Source organism: Aegilops tauschii, chromosome 2, assembly GCF_002575655.3.
Source record: "Aegilops tauschii subsp. strangulata cultivar AL8/78 chromosome 2, Aet v6.0, whole genome shotgun sequence".
Classification (NCBI taxonomy): Eukaryota; Viridiplantae; Streptophyta; class Magnoliopsida; order Poales; family Poaceae; genus Aegilops; species Aegilops tauschii.
The window spans coordinates 632615112-632634104 of NC_053036.3; the positions used below are offsets into that span (position 1 = coordinate 632615112).

At 43.9% G+C, this 18993-nt stretch overlaps 1 protein-coding gene across 1 annotated transcript; it reads right to left on the bottom strand.

Annotated features, from left to right (window-relative positions):
- Positions 1-12268: 12268 nt before the first annotated feature.
- Positions 12269-18398, bottom strand: LOC109770616 (uncharacterized). The gene is made up of 12 exons (XM_020329333.4): positions 18264-18398; positions 18096-18149; positions 16894-17058; positions 16647-16787; positions 16225-16364; positions 15981-16067; positions 15729-15860; positions 14253-14405; positions 13416-13517; positions 13002-13169; positions 12831-12910; positions 12269-12639 (listed from the first exon to the last, which is right to left on the bottom strand). The coding sequence occupies exons 1-12, from the start codon at positions 18307-18309 to the stop codon at positions 12594-12596; spliced, it is 1314 nt and encodes a 437-aa protein (XP_020184922.1). The 5' UTR covers positions 18310-18398; the 3' UTR covers positions 12269-12593.
- Between the last annotated feature and the right edge of the window lie 595 nt (positions 18399-18993).

An 18993-nucleotide genomic window follows, 5' to 3' on the forward strand; every position in this document is an offset into this window, starting at 1 on the left:
AGCATTCCCGTAACATTTTTTTATCTATTTTCTTCTTATTTCTTCCTTCACTATCTCTTAAATACAGGTGACGATCAGGACAAACATCTAAAACTGACTCTATCGGAGTTCGGACCCGTACACTCACCTAAGGGGCTACTTCCATCAAGGATTTCCCTCGCCGAGGACAGGCGGCACAGACGTGCGACAGGAGGTCCAAAATAACTTTTTGTAGACCGCACTCTTTATTTCGAGCATGTACTATGCCTCTTCCTCCACCTTCGACCCCGAGCATGTCAAATAGCCGGGGTTGTAGTCTTTATATATATATATATATATATATATATATATATATATATATATATATATATAAAGTAATCAATGGCATATCAATCAGGTCCCAGTAAAAAGTATCCGAATTAATCATCCATGTTGTCTCGCCAATGAATATGGCCCCCATGGTTGTCTCACAGATATACCTTGGCATAACCCGCCAGGGGCTCGGTATGGGAAAAAATGAGTTGCCAACAAAAGCCCGAACAGCTCTATAGCATACTTCAGTGTCGCAAGTTTGGCCTTATATGCATCAGCCCCGAATCATTGTCTTGGGTCAATAGTTGGGTTGCCCGGCTCCTGTGCTTGCTACCCTACGTTCCGCTCCATCGGCTAGGGTAGTAAAGGGAGAACTACTGCGATTGTGCTTCCGGTTCATCCGGTGAAGTACCTCAGTAGAGAAAGCCGAAAACTGACTGTCATGATGCGGCGAGAGCTGGTCAACCACTTGATGACTTATTGGAATCTTTAGCGATTCTCCGTGTCACACGAGGGATCTTTTTCAGATCAAATATGTAAGGCACCATATGATAATACGCCGCATACATACCAGGGGCTATGTCGTAGCCCCACCATAAAACTCCTATGGCTAAGTGAAAGTGTTAACGCCCTATAGTCTGATTGCCTAGTTCGCCGCATTATCACCTCCTTCATGGACCAAGACGTTGGATAAAGAGTGATTAAATGCTTTTCCGAACACCCCCGTACTTCCTACGAGGGGGCTGAAGCCGACGACTGGAAAACTTTCAGATTATATTAAAACGGCCGCACAGGAGGAATACAAGCTTTCGAGCAAAACACAAAAATAGATTAACTTTGTCTTTTACAATTATCATACACCTCACTCGAACATTATGTCTTTCGAGCATTGACCCTCTATTAAGCGGGCAGCCTCTAGGACGTCTTCAAAATAATGCTCCGGTTCAGGACGGTCCTTGCCCTTGGGTGGACTCTTCGCCATGACATCGATGGCCTTCATCTTTCCCCAGAATGTCTTGACTCGGGCAAAAGCCATCTGTGCACCTTCAATGCATGCCGACCGCTTCACAGCATCAATACGCGGCACTGCGTCAACAAGTCTTTGCACCAAACTGAAGTAGCTATCCGGAATAGGCTCAGTTGGCCACAATCGAATTATGACGTTCTTCATGGCAACGCCGGATATCCTATGAAGTTCGGCCAATTGGGAGATCTGTTCATTCAGCAACAGAGGGCGCTTCGATGCGCCAAACTGTGACCAGAAAAGCTTCTCCGTTGCGTACCCCTCTCGCGCTTGGTAATACTGCGACGCATCAGAAGAACTCTTCGACAAGTCCAAAAACTCATCCGGAGAACTCCACACTCGGTCAAACTGAGCATAGTTCGGATCCCCGAACTTAGTCTGTAGCAGAAAGGGCTTACCAGCCGCAATCTCCTTAGCTTGCCGGATCTCCTCACGGGCCGCTCTGGATTCCGACCGCGCTTCCCTCGCCTCTTGTAAGGCCTTGTCCAACTCAGCCATTTTGGCATCATTGTCCTTCTCCAGAAGTTCACAGCGGCCAGTAGCATTTTTCAGTTCGAGCGCCATCGTGGATATCTTCTCCTCGTCTTGGCGCCGTGCAGCTTGTTCGGCTTTTAACTCAGCCGATGCCTTTTCGGCAGCCGCATTGCTACACCGGGCCTGCTCCTTGGCCCGGGCCAGCTCCGCTCGAAGAACTTCAACGGCGGCAGCACCATCTACAGCCATGCATACAGATTTTAGCATCATGCTTATACCACAAAAAATGTATGGGGATTGCCCCGAATACATACCTTGCGACTCATCAAGACGCATATTGATTAACGCAAGGTCATCCCCTGCTACATCAAGCTTCCGCTGCAGCTCGGCAATATCCATAGTCCGGGAAGTAGCTAGGGGGGAAACAGCCTACGTTCAAGTTCATCAGATCAGTCCTTGAGTAAGCCTTTTTGATCCTCCGTTCGCTTCCCAGTAGAAGCCAACCCGAGTCTCAGGGGCTACTACCTATACACAGGTGCATCTTTGCAAATAAAACATAGCTGAAAACATTATATCACATACCTCGAAGCCTTTTAGCAGGCTCATGAAGGCTTCATTCAATCTGCTCTTCGCGGACAAAATCTTCTCAACCACTGTACCCATCAAGGTACGCTATTCCCTCGAGACAGATGCTTTTCGCAACATGTCTCGCAATATATCCGGGGCCTCCGGGTCTCCGGAAGCCGCTCTAGGAGCACAACCATCCTTTGAAGGAATCTGTTCACCCGTCTCCAGAATCACCGTCGGCCGCGAGCTAGACAGTCCGGGGCCTTTATTATCAGCCCCAGCATCCCAGACGGTCAGAGATCCACCTTCGGGTACTGCCTCTTTTATCCCCTGTGTAGCTTGTTGATCAAGAAGAACCCTCCGCGATGACACTTCAGAGTCGTCTGCCTTATTGGGTGAGGAGGTTGGGGGAGGCGTCTCGCTCTCCATCATCTCTGGGAGGAGACCTCCCGAAGAAGAGGATTGCCCAGAAAAACTCTGTGCCGACCTGTAAAAATGCACGGATGCGTTACGTATATCTTCGGTAATGGCAAAGGAGTGGGACGCTATCAAAGTACTCCGGATTCACTTACGGTTTGGCCGAGGGCTTGTCCCCTTGTTGGAGCTGTTCAACGGCGTTGCTTTCCAAACCCAAGCCGCTCGACGGTGGCATCTTGCCCCTCTTCGGAGACCGCCCCTCCCAACCTTCGGAGGCGACCCTTTTTCTCCTGCCCGGAGAAGGGATACTGGGTCCTCTTTCGCCTCTGTCTTCAGGCGAGGAAAGGTCGATTTCTCCGGACTCAGTATCCGACTTACCTCCGGAACAAAGGTCATCTCGGGTCTTCTCACTCTCCTCTTTACCCTCCCTTGCCGGCGCCTGGTATGGTGTCGAGGCCAGCATCCTTGGTAACACAGGATTAGCTGAGTCTTCGGGAAGGGGAGCCGGACACCTGATCCGTTCCACTTTCTTTATCTAGCCCTGAAAAAGGATGATTCGGTTAGTATCTTGCCACTGGGTATCTGATTATGAGGTGTTCTTCGAACGGGTACTTACCAGGGTGTCCGGATGGTTACAGTCTAGGCTGATATCTTCGGTGGTGTCCGTCCATTGCCTTCGTTTCCCGAAAAATAATCTCCACATTCCTTCGTGCGTAGTGCCGAAGAAGTGCTGAAGAGTCTGCAGCCCTTCTGGGTTAAACTCCCACATGCGGAGAGGCCGTCGCTGGCACGGCAGGGTCCGATGGCCTAGCATTACTTGAACAATGTTGACAATATTGATGTCCCTCTCAATGAGGCTTCGGATGCGACTTTGTAAGGCCCGCACCTCGTCCGTTGATCCCCAGTCCAACCCCTTATTAATCCACGATGCAAGCTGAATTGGGGGCTGGATCGAAATGCGGACGCAGCTGCCCACTTGGAGCCACGGGGCTCGGTGATGTAGAACCACCCCTGCTGCCATAAATCGGAAGATTTGGCAAAGGATCCTTTCAGCCAAACAGTGCTATCAAGCTTGCTCACTATGGCACCACCGCACTCTGCCTGCTCCCCCTCTATCACTTGTGGCTTCACATCGAAGGTCTTGAGCCACAAGCCGAAGTGCGGAGGAGTTCGGAGGAAGGCTTCGCACGTGACGATAAACGCCGAGATAAGAAGAATAGAGTTCGGGGCCAGATCGTGAAAATCTAGCCCATAATAGAACATGAGCCCTCGGACGAAGGGATTAAGTGCAAACCCTAACCCGCGGAGGAAGTGGGACACGAACACGACCCTCTCGCCGGATCTAGGGGTGGGAATAACCTGCCCCTCAGCAGGAAGCCGATGAAGGATTTCCGCGGTCAGATACCTCGCCGCCCGAAGCTTTGCAATGTCTCCCTCCATGACAGAAGAAGCCACCCACCGGCCTTGACGGCTGGATCCGGACATGATTGGAGCTTGTCGCGACTGAAACCCGGGTGTTGGAACTTGGGGTAGCAAGGGTTGAGGAAGAAGCAAGCGTGAAAGAAAAAGACGGGTCTGTACCCCTATATAAAGGCCGCGAATATCGAAAGTCTCCTCCTGGGCCTCAAAACTTGCCTAGTCCCAAGGAGTTGTACCTAGGCGACGGTTGGGTTACCCGCGTCCGGGTTGATAAGAATCCCTTAAAAAAGGTGAGACACGATCTCTGCTTGGATAAGACATGCCAATAAAACCACATCTCGAGACGTGGGGCGACGGGTTGGCTAACGGTTCGAAAATAATGGCCGAGCAGGCATGATGTCATATTACCAAAAAGTTGTCAGCGGATTGGGCTCATAAAATATTATATCCTCTACAGTTGTGTTTACAGGTCCGGATACAATCATTACATCTGAAGACTATCTTGGAGTTCGGAAAGGGGAACCCGCCTTGCAATGCCGAAGACAATCTGCGCGCTGGACTCCTCGTCATTGAAGCCAGGATCAGGGGCTACTGAGGGAGTCCTGGACTAAGGGGTCCTCGGGCGTCCGGCCAGTTATCCATGGGCCGGACTAATGGGCTGCGAAGACATGAAGGCCGAAGACTATACCCGTGTCCGGGTAGGACTCTCCTTGGCGTGGAAGGCAAGCTTGGCGACCGACTATGAAGATTCCTTCTTATGTAACCGACTCTATGTAACCCTAGATCCCCCCTGGTGTCTATATAAACCGGAGGGTGTAGTCCGGAAAGGATATACTCATTACCATAGTCATACAGGCTAGACTTCTAGGGTTTAGCCATTACGATCTCGTGGTAGATCAACTCTTGTAACACTCATATTCATCAAGATCAATCAAGCAGGAAGTAGGGTATTACCTCCATAGAGAGGGCCCGAACCTGGGTAAACATCGTGTCCCCTGTCTCCTGTAACCATCGACCCTAGACGCACAGTTCGGGACCCCCTACCCGAGATCCGCCGGTTTTGACACCGACAGCAAGGAGGCGGGTAAGGAGTACCCAGTTCAGCGGCCGGCTTACTATGTCAGTGAGGTATTGACTGAGTCCAAGCAACTATATCCACATTGGCAGAAACTAGTATTTGTGGTGTTCATGGCAAGTCGCAAGCTGAAGCATTATTTTCTGGGACATCCTATTACTGTGGTCAGCTCTGCTCTTTAGGTGATATTATTCAAAACAGAGAAGCCACGGGCCGGGTTGCTAAGTGGGCAATTGAACTTGGACCTCATAATTTGAAGTATGTACCAAGAACAGCCATCAAGTCTCAAGCTTTGGTGGATTTCATAAATGATTGGACAGAGTTGCAAACACCTGAGGAGAAGCCTGACAACACATATTGGACAATCCACTTTGATGGGTCTAGGCAGTTGGAGGGCTCGGGGGCTGGAATTATTTAACTTTCCCACGAGGTGGGACATTTTGTTATGTTTTAAGGTTAATGTTTCCTTGTACTAATAATGCAGCTGAGTATGAAGCTTTGCTCCATGGGCTTCGATGGCTAAGGAGATGAATTTAAGCCGGGTCAGGTGCCTGGGCGACTTAGATCTGGTGGCTCTGCAAGTCTCAGGCAAGTGGGACTCTAAAGATCCACTCATGGCGGCTTATTGCCAGGCGGTTGATAATATTGATGGTCACTTTAAAGGCTATCAAGTGGATCACCTTGATCGGCGGAAAAACGAGGCGGCGGATGCACTATCCTGTCTTGGATCTCAACATAAGCCGGTGCCCCCTAATATTTTCCTCGATGTGTTACACAATCCATCGGTCAAGTTACCGTCTGAGGAAGACCTTGCTATCCTTGACCCAGAGGCGCAGTTGGTGGCGGCTCTTCACACTATTCCTGATTGGATGTTTCCTTATCTAGCTTATATGACTCGGGGTGAGTTACTTGAGGATGAGACTTTAGCCAGACAGATCACCAGGAGGTCTAAGTCTATGACTATTATCAACGGTGATTTACACCGATGCAGTGTGACAGGTGTGTTCCAACGCTGTGTTTCTCCTGAGGAGGGCCATGAAATTTTACGAGAAATTCATGAAGGCGATTGTGGTCATCATGTCGGCTCAAAATCTTTGGTGGCTAAATCTTTTCGTCATGGGTTTTACTGGCTAACAGCTCATGCTGATGCGGAGGATATTGTTAGCAAGTGTGATGGGTGTCAAAAAAATTCCAAACAAGCTCATGTGCCGGCTCAGGAATTGCGGATGATCCCAATCACTTGGTCGTTTGTGGTTTGGGTGCTTGATATGGTTGGGCCGTTCAAGAGGTCTAAGGATAAGAAGACCCACCTTCTGGTGGTGGTTGACAAGTTTACCAAGTTGGTTGAGGCAGAGCCAGTTAGCAAGTGTGATGCGGTGACTGCAGTTCAGTTTGTTAAAAAGTTGATCTTCCATTTTGGTTATCCTCATAGTATTATCACTGATAATGGAACTAATCTGCCCAAGGGTGCTATGAAGGAGTTCCGTCAAAGAGAGCATATCCGTATTGATGTTTTCTCAGTGGCTCATCCACAGTCTAATGGTCAAGGAGAACGGGCTAACCAAGAAATTTTGAGAGGCATTAAGCCCCGGCTTATGGTTCCTTTGGAGCGAACGCTGGGTTGTTGGGTTGAAGAGCTTCCTTCAGTCCTTTGGAGTATCAGAACCACCCCTAACAGATCAACATACTATACGCCTTTCTTCATGGTTTATGACGCAGAGGCGGTTCTCCTAAGCGATATCCGTCATGACTCGCCCAGGGTGGCGGCTTACCTTGAAGCTGATAATGAGGCGGCGCGTCCGAACACACTTGATGCTTTGGATGAAGAACGTGATCTTGCAGCAGCTCCATCGGCGATTTATCAACAAGACCTGCGTCGCTATCATAGCCGCGGAGTCAAAACTCGGGCGTTTCAAGAGGACGACTTAGTGCTCCGACTGATTCAAGATCACACAGGCATGCATAAGTTGTCCCCGCCTTAGGACCTTTTGTGGTTAGTAAGAATCTCAACAATGGCTCATATTATCTCATTGATATACATGAGTGCAAGAAATCACATACTTCTGAGCAAGAGACCAACAGGCCGTGGAACATTGCTCATCTTCGGCCTTACTACACTTGATTCATTGGCTCTCATCATTGTATATACCTTCATTGATGTACATACCTTTCAATGATCATATAATAAAGCCGGCCTCCCCAAATTTCGGGGCCTCTGTCGTTTCATGTCAAAGTTTCTGAGCAAGTGTCATTGTTGATTAGTCATAAGGTCACTTGGGGGCTTCCTGCTCAATGAGCATAGCTTCATAACCCTCTTGATCGGCTTTTATGCCATATTCTAGGTCATTTGGGGGCTTCCTGCTCAATGAGCATAGCTTCATAATGATGTCTACTACGCAACTTTATTCTTGTAGACTCGTGTTGGGCCTCCAAGCGCAGAGTTTTGTAGGACAGTAGCAATTTTCCCTCAAGTGGATGACCTAAGGTTTATCAATCCGTGGGAGGCGTAGGATGAAGATGTTCTCTCTCAAACAACCCTGCAACCAAATAATAAAAAGTCGCTTGTGTCCCCAACACACCAAATACAATGGTAAACTGTATAGGTGCACTAGTTCGGCGAAGAGATGGTGATACAAGTGAAGTAATGATAGTAGATATTGATTTTTGTAATAGGAACAATAAAAAAACAGCAAGGTAGCAATTGATAAAACGGAGCACAAACGGTATTGCAATGCTTGAAAACAAGGCCTAGGGCCCATAGTTTCGCTAGTGCAATCTCTCAATAATGCTAATAGTTGGATCATATAACCATCCCTCAATGTGTGATGAAGAATCACTCCGAAGTTCCTATCTAGCAGAGAACATAAGACGAAATTGTTTGTAGGGTACGAAACCACCTCAAAGCTATTCTTTCCGATCAATCTATCCTAGAGTTCATACTAAAATAACACCAAGCTATTCTTTCCGATCGATCTAACCAAGAGTTCGTACTAAAATAACACCATATGATACACATCAACCAACTCTAATGTCACCTAGATACTCCAATGTAATCCCGAGTATCCGTGAGTTGATTATACAATATGCATCAAACAATTTTAGATTCATAATACTCAATCCAACAGAAAGAACCTCAAAGAGTGCCCCAAGATTTCTACCGGAGAAACAAAGATGAGAACGTGCATCAACCCCTATGCATAGATTACCCCAATGTCACCTCGGGAATCCGCGAGTTGAGTGCCAAAACACATATCAAGTGAATCAATATGATACCCCATTGTCACCGTGGGTATTCATAGCGAGACATACATCAAGTGTTCTCAAATCCATAAAAGTATTCAATCCGATAAAATGAAATCTCAAAGGGAAAACTCAATTCATCACAACAAGATAGAGAGGGGTAAAACACCATATGATCCAACTATATTAACAAAGCCCGCGATACATCAGGATCGTGACATCTTAAGAACACAAGAGAGAGAGAGAGAGAGAGAGAGAGAGATTAAACACATAGCTACTGGTACAAACCCTCGGCCCCGAGGGTGGACTACTCCCTCCTCATCATGGCTCATCATGGTGGCCACCGGGATGATGAAGATGGCCATCGATGATGATTTCCCCCTCCGACAGAGAGTCGGAACGGGGTCTAGATTGGTTTTTCGTGGCTATAGAGGATTGCAGCGGCGGAACTTTTGATCTAGGGTTATTTCTGATGGTTTCTCTATTTATAGGATTTGTTGGCGTTGGTTTCACGCGAAGATGGTCCTCGAGGTGAGCACAACCCACCGGGGCAAGCCAGGCCCCTCAGGCGCGCCCTGGTGGGTTGTGCCCTCCTTGTGGCTCTCCTGGCCCTCCCACGAAGCTTCGGGGGTCTCTTCTGGCAATTCAACTTATTCAACAGAGTCTAACTAAGAGCTCCACATACTCAATCATCATATAGTCTTCCATGATTGCTAGTACTCAAAGCATATTCTTAGAACAAATAGCATCCATCGAACACAGAGAAAGATGGGGGCTTAATATTTTGCCTCCCAACTCATTTATCATAGAGATAATTGTCAACAATAATAAATCATGATCAAATATATTTGACTGGTCATATGTGCCTAGATCTTTCCCCACCACATGATGCTTGCCAACTAGAGAATAATTGAGGTTAAAATGAGAATGTATACTATTGAATCTTTGCATAAAAGTAAATACTGAAAAGTGAGAGGTAGGCCCTTCGCGGAGGGAAGTAGAGGTTGTCATGCACTTTTTATTTGGATGCCCAAGCTCTTAATGCAATGGAACGTCACGTTATATTGCCCTTATAATAGCAACCTTTATTATGCAGTCCGTCGCTTGTATTACTTTGCCATCACAAGTTCGTACAATACTCAATTTTCCCTTACAATAAAAGATCAAACATATTTAATTAGGTGCAATTTTTATTACTTTATGCACCGATGACAACTTACTTGAAGGATCTTATTCAATCCATAGGTAGGTACGGTGGACACTCATGGCAAGAAACTGGGTTTAAGGGTTTTTGGATGCACAGGTAGTATCTCTACTTAGTACGAATTTTTGGCTAGCAAAAGATCCTAGGCAAACACCACATGTTGGAGGATCCATAACAATATAACTTCTATGCAAATATACCCAAACATAACTCATTACGGTCTTCCTTGTCCAACTTCAACTAATTTGCTCAAGTTTGAAAATAATTAATGGGTATTCATAGTCATAGAAGATGTCCAAGATAATATATTTGCATGTGAAAGTTTTCTTCCTTATACTAATCATTCATGAATTGCTTGTATGACCAATATTGTGATTGTCAAGCTTCAAAAGATTTCACTTTCTAAACCCAATATGAAGCTACCACTAGGCATGATATAATTTCAACTTCGTGATATTCAATTCATTCAACAATCTACTCATAGGATATAAGTGAAAGCACAAGAGTAAATGACAAGCTACTCCAAAAAGATATAAGTGAAGTTCAAATGAGTAGTTAAGTAAATGGGTAGCTATTTGAGGACCCTCTCTTATTTACAAACTTTCAGATCTAAGTATTTTATTAAAACAACAAGCAAAACAAATAAAATGACATTCCGAGAATAGCACAACTCATGTGAAGAAGCAAAAACTTAGGCTCAACCGATACTAACCGATAATTGTTGATGAAGAAAGGTGGGATGCCTACCGGGGCATCCCCAAGCTTATGTGCTTGAGACTTCTTGGAATATTATCTTGGGATGCCTTGGGCATCCCCAAGCTTGAGCTTTTGTGTCTTCTTAATTCCTTTTATATCACGGTTTTCCTAAATCTTAAAAACTTTATCCACACAAAACTCAACAAGAACTTGTGAGATGAGTTAGTATAAATCAGTGCAAAAACCTTATCATTCTCTACTGTAGAAAATCACTAAAATTATTATTTAACATTGTATACTAAATGCCTCTGCATATTTAATACTCCTATCCTTAAATAGAATCATTAAACAAGCAAACATATGCAAACAATACAAACATAACAACAATCTGTCTAAACAGGACAGTCTGTAAAGGATGCAAGAATTCAATACTTATTTAACTTCAAAAATTCTGAAAATTTACCACACTGTAGAAAATTTATCATAGCTTTTCTGCAAAAAGTTTCAACATTTTATCACATTCTGGCTCTTTTCAAGAATTCACGCATTAGGTGCACTTTTCTGTTTTCAAACAGCAACATGTAGACTTGCAAAATAAACATGGCAAAGGCTATACTTGACATTTTTATTGAAATAAAAGATGCAAAACATTATTCTAAATAACAGCAAGCAAATCAAAACAAAATAAAATGACGCTCCAAGCAAAACTCATATCATGTGACCAATAAAATATAGCTCAAAGTAAGGTTACCGATAATGTTGGAGACGAAAGAGGGGATGCCTTCCGGGGCATCCCCAATCTTAGTTGCTTGGGTCTTCCTTGAATATCACCTTGGGGGTGCCTTGGGCATCCCCAAACTTAGAGTATTTTCATTCCTTATTCTCCTCATATTGATATCTCACCCAAAACTTGAAAACTTCAGTCACACAAAACTTAACGAAACTTCGTGAGATAGGTTAGTATGATAAAAACAAATCATTCACTTCGGTACTGTAAAAGACAATATTCATAATTGTTCTCACACAATACCTACCGTAGCTTATCATTTCCACAATTATAGTGGCCAGCGAGTGGAGTGAGCTCGTGCCTGCTTAGGTTTGGGCATGTTCTTCTTGGGTTGGGCCAAATGTTGGAAGCAGGCTGGTCACGGCCCAATCTGAAGCTCTTCTATTTCAAAATACGTGAACACATTCAAAAAATATATTTCTAAATACATTTACACCTTTTTCGCATAGAAAATACATTTACACTGACCATTTATAGAAAACAGATCAACCTTTACAATACCAAATAAATATAATTTGAGAATATATTTGATGGATGGATCTAATGATGAAAGATATTTACATCAGCAACTTTTTTTTCTTCAATAACTAGAAATTTCATTTTCCCGCAAAAAAAAAAACTAGAAATTTCATTTACCTGTCATCAACAAGAATGTGCTAACCTGCACATTTTGAAGAGCCTAAAGTGGCTTTGACAGGGCAAGAATAAATTCATGTCATGTGTTTAATTAGCCTAGAGAGAGATGTAAAGTAATAAGCGACTTGTAGGCATCCTGTTTCGAACCTAGAGTCTGTCCCTGGCCTCGAGATATTTATTTACTCCTCTAGATTAGGAGTTTGTCACATTCTTCTGAGTTTCTTTGGAATTTCTCCATTTTCATACAACGCCTCTAGATTGAGCGAAGATCTCCGATCAAAGTCATGACAAATGACGGTGTTCATAAATGTATTACAATTGAAATGATCAACATGTAGACTAAAACACATGCTTATTCAGAGAAGCAGTAAGCCGTAAGCGAGCAACGTTGTTGAGCAGAAACTTCCTCATGCATGTTCAGAGAGTAGAAGATGCAAATGAGAGGGTAGTACTGCTTCACTTTTTCTTCTCTACTGATGTCTGAAAACTCAGCAAATATTCAACAGCGATAGGGTATTTGTGCTAGATCTAGTAATAAAACTTGTGATGCGAGTCAAACAAGTTTTACAGCGCATTTTCACACCAAATCCTCTCAGCATGCAGTCAACAAGTGGCAGTAGTAAGACTATAGAAATTCAACGACTCTAGAGTTAGACTCTTAAGTTGGGTACCACCAGCCTTCTGGTCACATGAGTACCATCACATTCAGTTGATCAACTACTCTAATCCAAGCCAAAAGAGCATTTCCCTAACAAAGCATGCTTCACTTGTCAGCCTCACCATCAGCTTTCATTAATTCCCTGGCCTTCCTGTACAGAGTTAACCAAAATGAAACAAATTTCAGCAGTAATCCCAGCACCATCAGCTATATGGAAGGATGTCACTCGGCAGTCGGCACGCTGGTCCAGCGTGCAACTGCCGGTCACTAGTATGTCAGTGTATGCCGTTCATGCTTGCAAAACGTATACTCAAAAGAGATAAATACAAGACAGTAGATTACCGTAGCTCTCTCTCGACCTCTGTGTTTCCAGGATCCAACTTTTGAGCGTCCAGGAGAGCATCACAAGCTTGTTTATACTCCTAGATGTAGAGCAAAACAAAGGAACATGAGCAACTATATAGACTGCACAGTAGGGAAACACAATGGCAAGCTGGACATGTAGTAACTCACTTTGAGTAGCATGTGAGCTGCAGCCTGACGGTAGCAAGCTTTCACCCAGTTAGGTCGCAGCATTCTGCATCTGAGAGCATCTGACAGAGCACCTTCACCATCATCCAGCAGCAGTTTGCAAAGACTCCTGTTCGCGTACAATGTTGCACTCGGCGCGACATCTATTGCCTATGGTCAAACATAACAGGTTATACGATTATCATCTCATCATGGCAGGTTAATTAGTCCCGCAGAATAATATTAATCCGATAGAAATGCTTAATAATGGCAAATTAACAGCTAATAAGCAGGAAACTAGAGAACAATATTAGAAAACTGTTCAGCAAACAAATAATATTCTGCAATTGGTTCCCTGTTAATAGAAAAAAAAAACTTCTAAGCCACCATGCTTTTGATAAGGTTTAAGGGGCTTACCACACCATATGCTTTTGATGCCACCTTGTAGTCCTTCAGCCTGAATAAATGATCTGCATGTGCCTTGAGTGTAGCTTTTGTTTGTTCAAGCTGCCTTCCATCCTGAATGATTAAACAATGGAAAAAAAATGAAGGAATGAAGCATCATTTCAAAGACATTCCGATTAAAATAGACACTTCACAAGTCAGTTACACATTCTTCATAGTTTGGTATCTAGATATGCTTATGCTGCAATACAAAGTGCACATTATGTTACACAGCAAAAGGCAGCAGTTACTCACACAAGATTTTAATCACAAGAGGAAAAGGTCCAACATAATTTAGAATTAATATGTCAAATTATTACTATATGTTACTAAAACAGCATATACATGGGTGTATTTCACAGTTCACAACTTCAAATCCACAATAAAGGAACCATGCTTCGAGCTATGTACAAGCATTATGCTTGTAAAGCATTTCTGGATCTTAAAGGCTGCGGATGACAAACAGTTTACAGCAGTTCATTGGATCGATACTGAATAACCAAGTTTTTTTTAACCAATGAACAGCCGACAACAAATAAGGGGTCCCAGTCAGGTCCTTCCGATTTAGAATTGGTAGTTTGTTCTCAAGAGCTTTAACTACTTCAATTTTATTGTTTTGGCAAGGTGATGCTCTAAAGAAAACCCCATAAAAAAGTCACGATACTATTTTTAAATGTGATGATCTCATCCATATATAGTAACTCCAAGTCATAACAGTTGATGGACAAATTCAGGACTGGCGAACAAAAAATATGACCAGGAATTCAAGTAAATTTTATCTACAGAGCATAACAGCAATAAATAACGTACCAGTGGCTTTGCACTTTCAAATTTTGCATGCGAGATGATTCCATCTATACTCCAGTTTGGGATAGTTGGTATTGGGGAAGTCAAAGGAAACAACATTTCAACTTCTTCCATGCAGTCACGTTTAGCAGCAAGCTCTATTGGTAAGTTACCATACTGGGCAACAAAAGGAAAAGTGTCAACTCTTTTGAAATTAACTACATAATTAAAGGACCCTCTAGAATGCAGTAAAAGAATATGAACATTATGAATGAAAAGATATAAACCATATAGGAAACTATAGTACCATGGGTCTACATAATACTGGTACAAAATGTTTCAACCAGGATTCATCCCAGCAAGCATTTCTAAATTCTAGTAGCAATTCAAACAGTCAACATACTCCTACAGCATACCAAAAGGCTTCCTTCAGCAAGGAACTAAAAACAGGTATTTCAGCAATAGTTGAGATTGAGAGGTAACATGGATTTTTAGTGGCATAACCTTTACGAGTCCCTATGAATTATATAGATAAAACTATAAGGAAAAGTAGCTACATATGAATTACGATTATTGAAAGCACAAATATAATTTGACACTTCAGAGTAAATGAACGAATACCAACAATTAGGATGAAGAAAACAACATAAAGTAAGCTGAATACATACATCCAAACGCAGCCTAAGCGAATTCAAATCATTTTGGTGATTGCTGGATGAGTATATTTGATAAATGTGGATACCCTGAATGCTGCATTATGAGATCTCAGTATCTCATCAAATGTTAAGTTAAGCACCGACCTCGTATCTATATCTTGGGTACTTGTGGCCTTGTGGACTCCATACAAGGACATCCACCAAATTCAAAAACATTTCAGACTAAGGATACAAATATACATTATTGCACAGAACAGAGCATGTTGTTCTAGAAGAACCCAAAATTTCCTACTTCATTCCAAAATATTTGATGATATTGTTTTCTCCTAAGTCAAATTTCTTGAAGTGCAATTCGGTTTGGTAGATGTTGGTAAATCAATGAAGGGGAGCCTTGGCGCAGTGGTAAAGCTGCTGCCTTCATGGTCACAGGTTCAAGTCCTGGAAACAGCCTCTTGCAGAAATGTAGGGAAAGGCTGCGTACAATAGACCCAAAGTGGTCGGACCCTTCCCCAAACCCTGCGCAAGTGGGAGCTACATGCACTGGGGCTGCCCTTTAGATGTTGGTAAATCTATCTATAATTTGTTGAAACTCAAAGAATTTGGGTTGTAACAAAACTAGAGCGTCAAATATTTTCAAGCAGAGGGAATAGTCAACAACAGTGATATGCATTCGTTGATATAAACCTTTAAACTCGGAGCTCACACACCTACCTTTTGCCTACACATGCAATATTTTGGTAGGTGTGTGCAACTTCTCATGGCACAGTCAAAAGACTAAAAGCAACTTAAATTCATATCAGTACAGGTTTCAACAGAATACATTTAAAAAATATAGAGAACATACAGCATCAGGAATATTAGGATCCGCTCCTGACTTTAACAGAAACTTCACAAAGTTTGTATAGCCTCCCCACCCTGTAGTGAACACTAAGGGAGTCATCGGAAGGGAGCTCCCTCGGTTGACATCAGCACCACCCTGTAAAAAGGATTGTGGAATAGAACGTGTCACGGCTCCCTCTCCATGTAGATTGACACAAAAGCATGGCTGAGATGGTAGAACATAGCGATGAACGGATATAGAAAACAGAATACTGGCCTTGATCAGCAGCTTCATGCACTTCAAAGAACGGTAAAGAAGGGCACCCATCAGGGCAGTACCAATTCCGACGACAGTGGCGTTAGGCTGCCAAGAGTAATAATTGTTATAAAATACAAAGGAACAAAGAAATGGATTATGAGCTGCCATAAATTGTCAATCCAAGTAGCCGACAAAATAAAAACAAGCTATCTATGCAAATCAAATCTAGAAAACAAAAAAAGAAATGGTAAGAGTTATATACATCTGCATGGTGTTCCAACAAAATCTTCACTGTTTTATCTTGTTCATTAGTAGCAGCTTGATGGAGTGGTGTACCACGGCCACAGTCTATGTCAACAGGTACTCCTTTTGAAAGTAGGAACTCGGTGACCGTACAGCTTCCTGTGGTGAATAAAATAATTGAAATAGTCATGTGGCTACGCATCTAAGTGTACAGCAGCAAGTAACTATTACTATAATGACCACCCTGGTGTAAATCATAGATGGGCAAAAATTAACAACTTTGACTAGCTATAAATCTATATTAACCATATGAAAAATGGTCACAAAACTTTTCTTCTACGATATTATTAGAGTAAAGGAACCATACCCATAGTGTCCTACACAAAGATACGCTTTGTAATACAAAAACAAATTGCATGGGTGAGGGGCCAAGAGAGCTACCTATGCATGCCGCATGGTGGAGAACTGTGCGCCCTTTAGCATCTGACTTTGTTAGATCACCGCCATGATCAAGCAAATACTTCACAGTAGAAACATCGCCAGACTGAGCAGATGACATAAAGGGTGTCACACCTGCAAAGTCTGCAATCAAAAAGCACAACAACGCAATTCAGACATCTCATGGTGCGAAACATAGACATGACAGGTGCCAATTTCCAGAAAAAAGACGGAAGAGTTAGAGAAAGACCTCCTACTCCAGGAGCAGGAGCATTCACATCTCCCCCGAGTTCCTCCACCAAGTATTTGCAAACCTCAAGATGCCCTCCGACAGCTGCGATGTGCAGCACACCAATGCCACCACCCATGTCGAAAGAGAAGATCACCCTTGGGTCATCGAGACTCTTTACAGTACCTTTCACCCAAAGTAAACACCCAAGCATCAATACACTGATGAATCAAACTGCCAAATCATAGCTAGCTAGACAACCAAAAGAAAAGAAGCCCACATGTGTTGCATATATGGACAAGAACCTCACTAAGTCAAGCAAGGATGCAATCATGCAAACTGGTGAGCTTTAGAGTACCCTTGACCCCTCCTTAGTTCAACCAAATGAGGTATATTTGTGATTTTGGAAATTCAGTTGACTTGATCGAACCAAAGAGGGTTCGAGGGTGCCCTGAAGGCTTCCCATTTCCACTCATGTCAAGGGACTTGTTCACGTCCTGGACACACAGTCAATCAGTGCATGGACTTGACAAAAAGAATAGTGACCCGATCGTAAGATGTGCCCCCGTGCAAGCACTTGTTTTGACCAAATTCTGAATAACTCGCCTTCCCCTTTGAACAGTCCAAAAGACCACAACCGCAGAAAAAGATTATTTAATGCAGAGAATAATTACTGCTGTATACGCCAGATTTTACACTTAATTGACTAGAATGCGAAAGCTGACACCAAATTAACAAGACAATCATAGTAGGAGTACCAGTCTACATACATACAGCATAATAATAAGATGGCCCACCATCATACTGCTCCACACAGGTGCGGAAACCCTCCCCAGTTGAGAGAGCAATTTCTGTTTTCATAATTCAGAGGAAAATCGCAGCGTGCACCTAATTTTACACTTAACTGCGCGCAATACATACAGCATAATAACAACGAGATAACCCGCCCTCATAGCCGCACTCCACGCAAGCGCAGGAGGAAACCTAAATTACGATAACAAGGGAGGGGTCATTCCTACTTTCCTAGTGTCCTGCGAATTGAATAGGGCCCAAATTGGCGCGGCTAAGGAACAATGGTGGCATTCGCATAGTCCAGCCGCCGGGGATTGGATGGCCGCGGCAGCCGGAAGCAAAACCCTAACCCGGTCGAACAGATTACGGCCTCGCAAGGCGGGGAAAAGCTGGGGAACGTGGGAGGGGGCGGAGGGAGAGGAGAGGCTGACCTCGGAGGCGCCGGAGGTCGCCGTCGAACGCCGCCCGCATGGCCGCGTCCTGACCTGCACACACACACAAAGCAAAATCAGAGAGAGAGAGAGAGAGAGAGAGAGAGAGAGAGAGAGAGAGGAGGAGGAGGAGGAGGAGGAGGAGGAGCTGGGGGAGGCTGGCCGTACTGGTGCCGCCGCCGGAGCTGCGGGTGTAGACGAAGGGCGCAGCCATGGGCGGCCCCTCTCGCTCTGGCGCTGGCAAAGGCAGCAGCAGGGAGGCTTCCGGAAGAAGGGAAGGCTTTGCCAATTGCGAGCGAGTTTTTTCTTTTCTTTTCTTTTGAATGAACTGGTGGAATGCAAGCGGGCTTTTGGGCTTTGAGAGAATTTCTTATTTGGCCCTTTCTTAAAATTTGGTTCCCTATTTGGCCCAAAGAACTATTTTCTTCCTTATTTGACACCCAAAGTAAAATTTGTTCCCTATTTGACACTTCTGTCTATTTTGACCACTAACGGTGTTAAGTTCAACGTGAAAAGACCATTCTACCCCTGATGTTATACATGGCTAAAAAAGATGGTTCGGTTCTTCAGCATGACAGGCTTGCAACTCCTCGCATTCGGACATATACTACTGTACTGCAGATAAAAACACGGTATGCATCCATGCATGCATGAGGGACTTTAGAAGCACCACCGTACCGTTCATGCTGCATGTATTAACGTGCGTACGTACCGTCAGCCTCTCGCGGATGCATGTACTAACGTACAAGCTACACTCCTAGCTAGCTAGTTAGCTCTTTGACGTACGCAGATGCAAATACATATGCACCAGCCGCGGCCTGTTGGAGTTAATCACAATTAACTTGAATTAGTTTGAGTTAACCATCTTAGCACACGTACTATACGCACGGAAAGATGA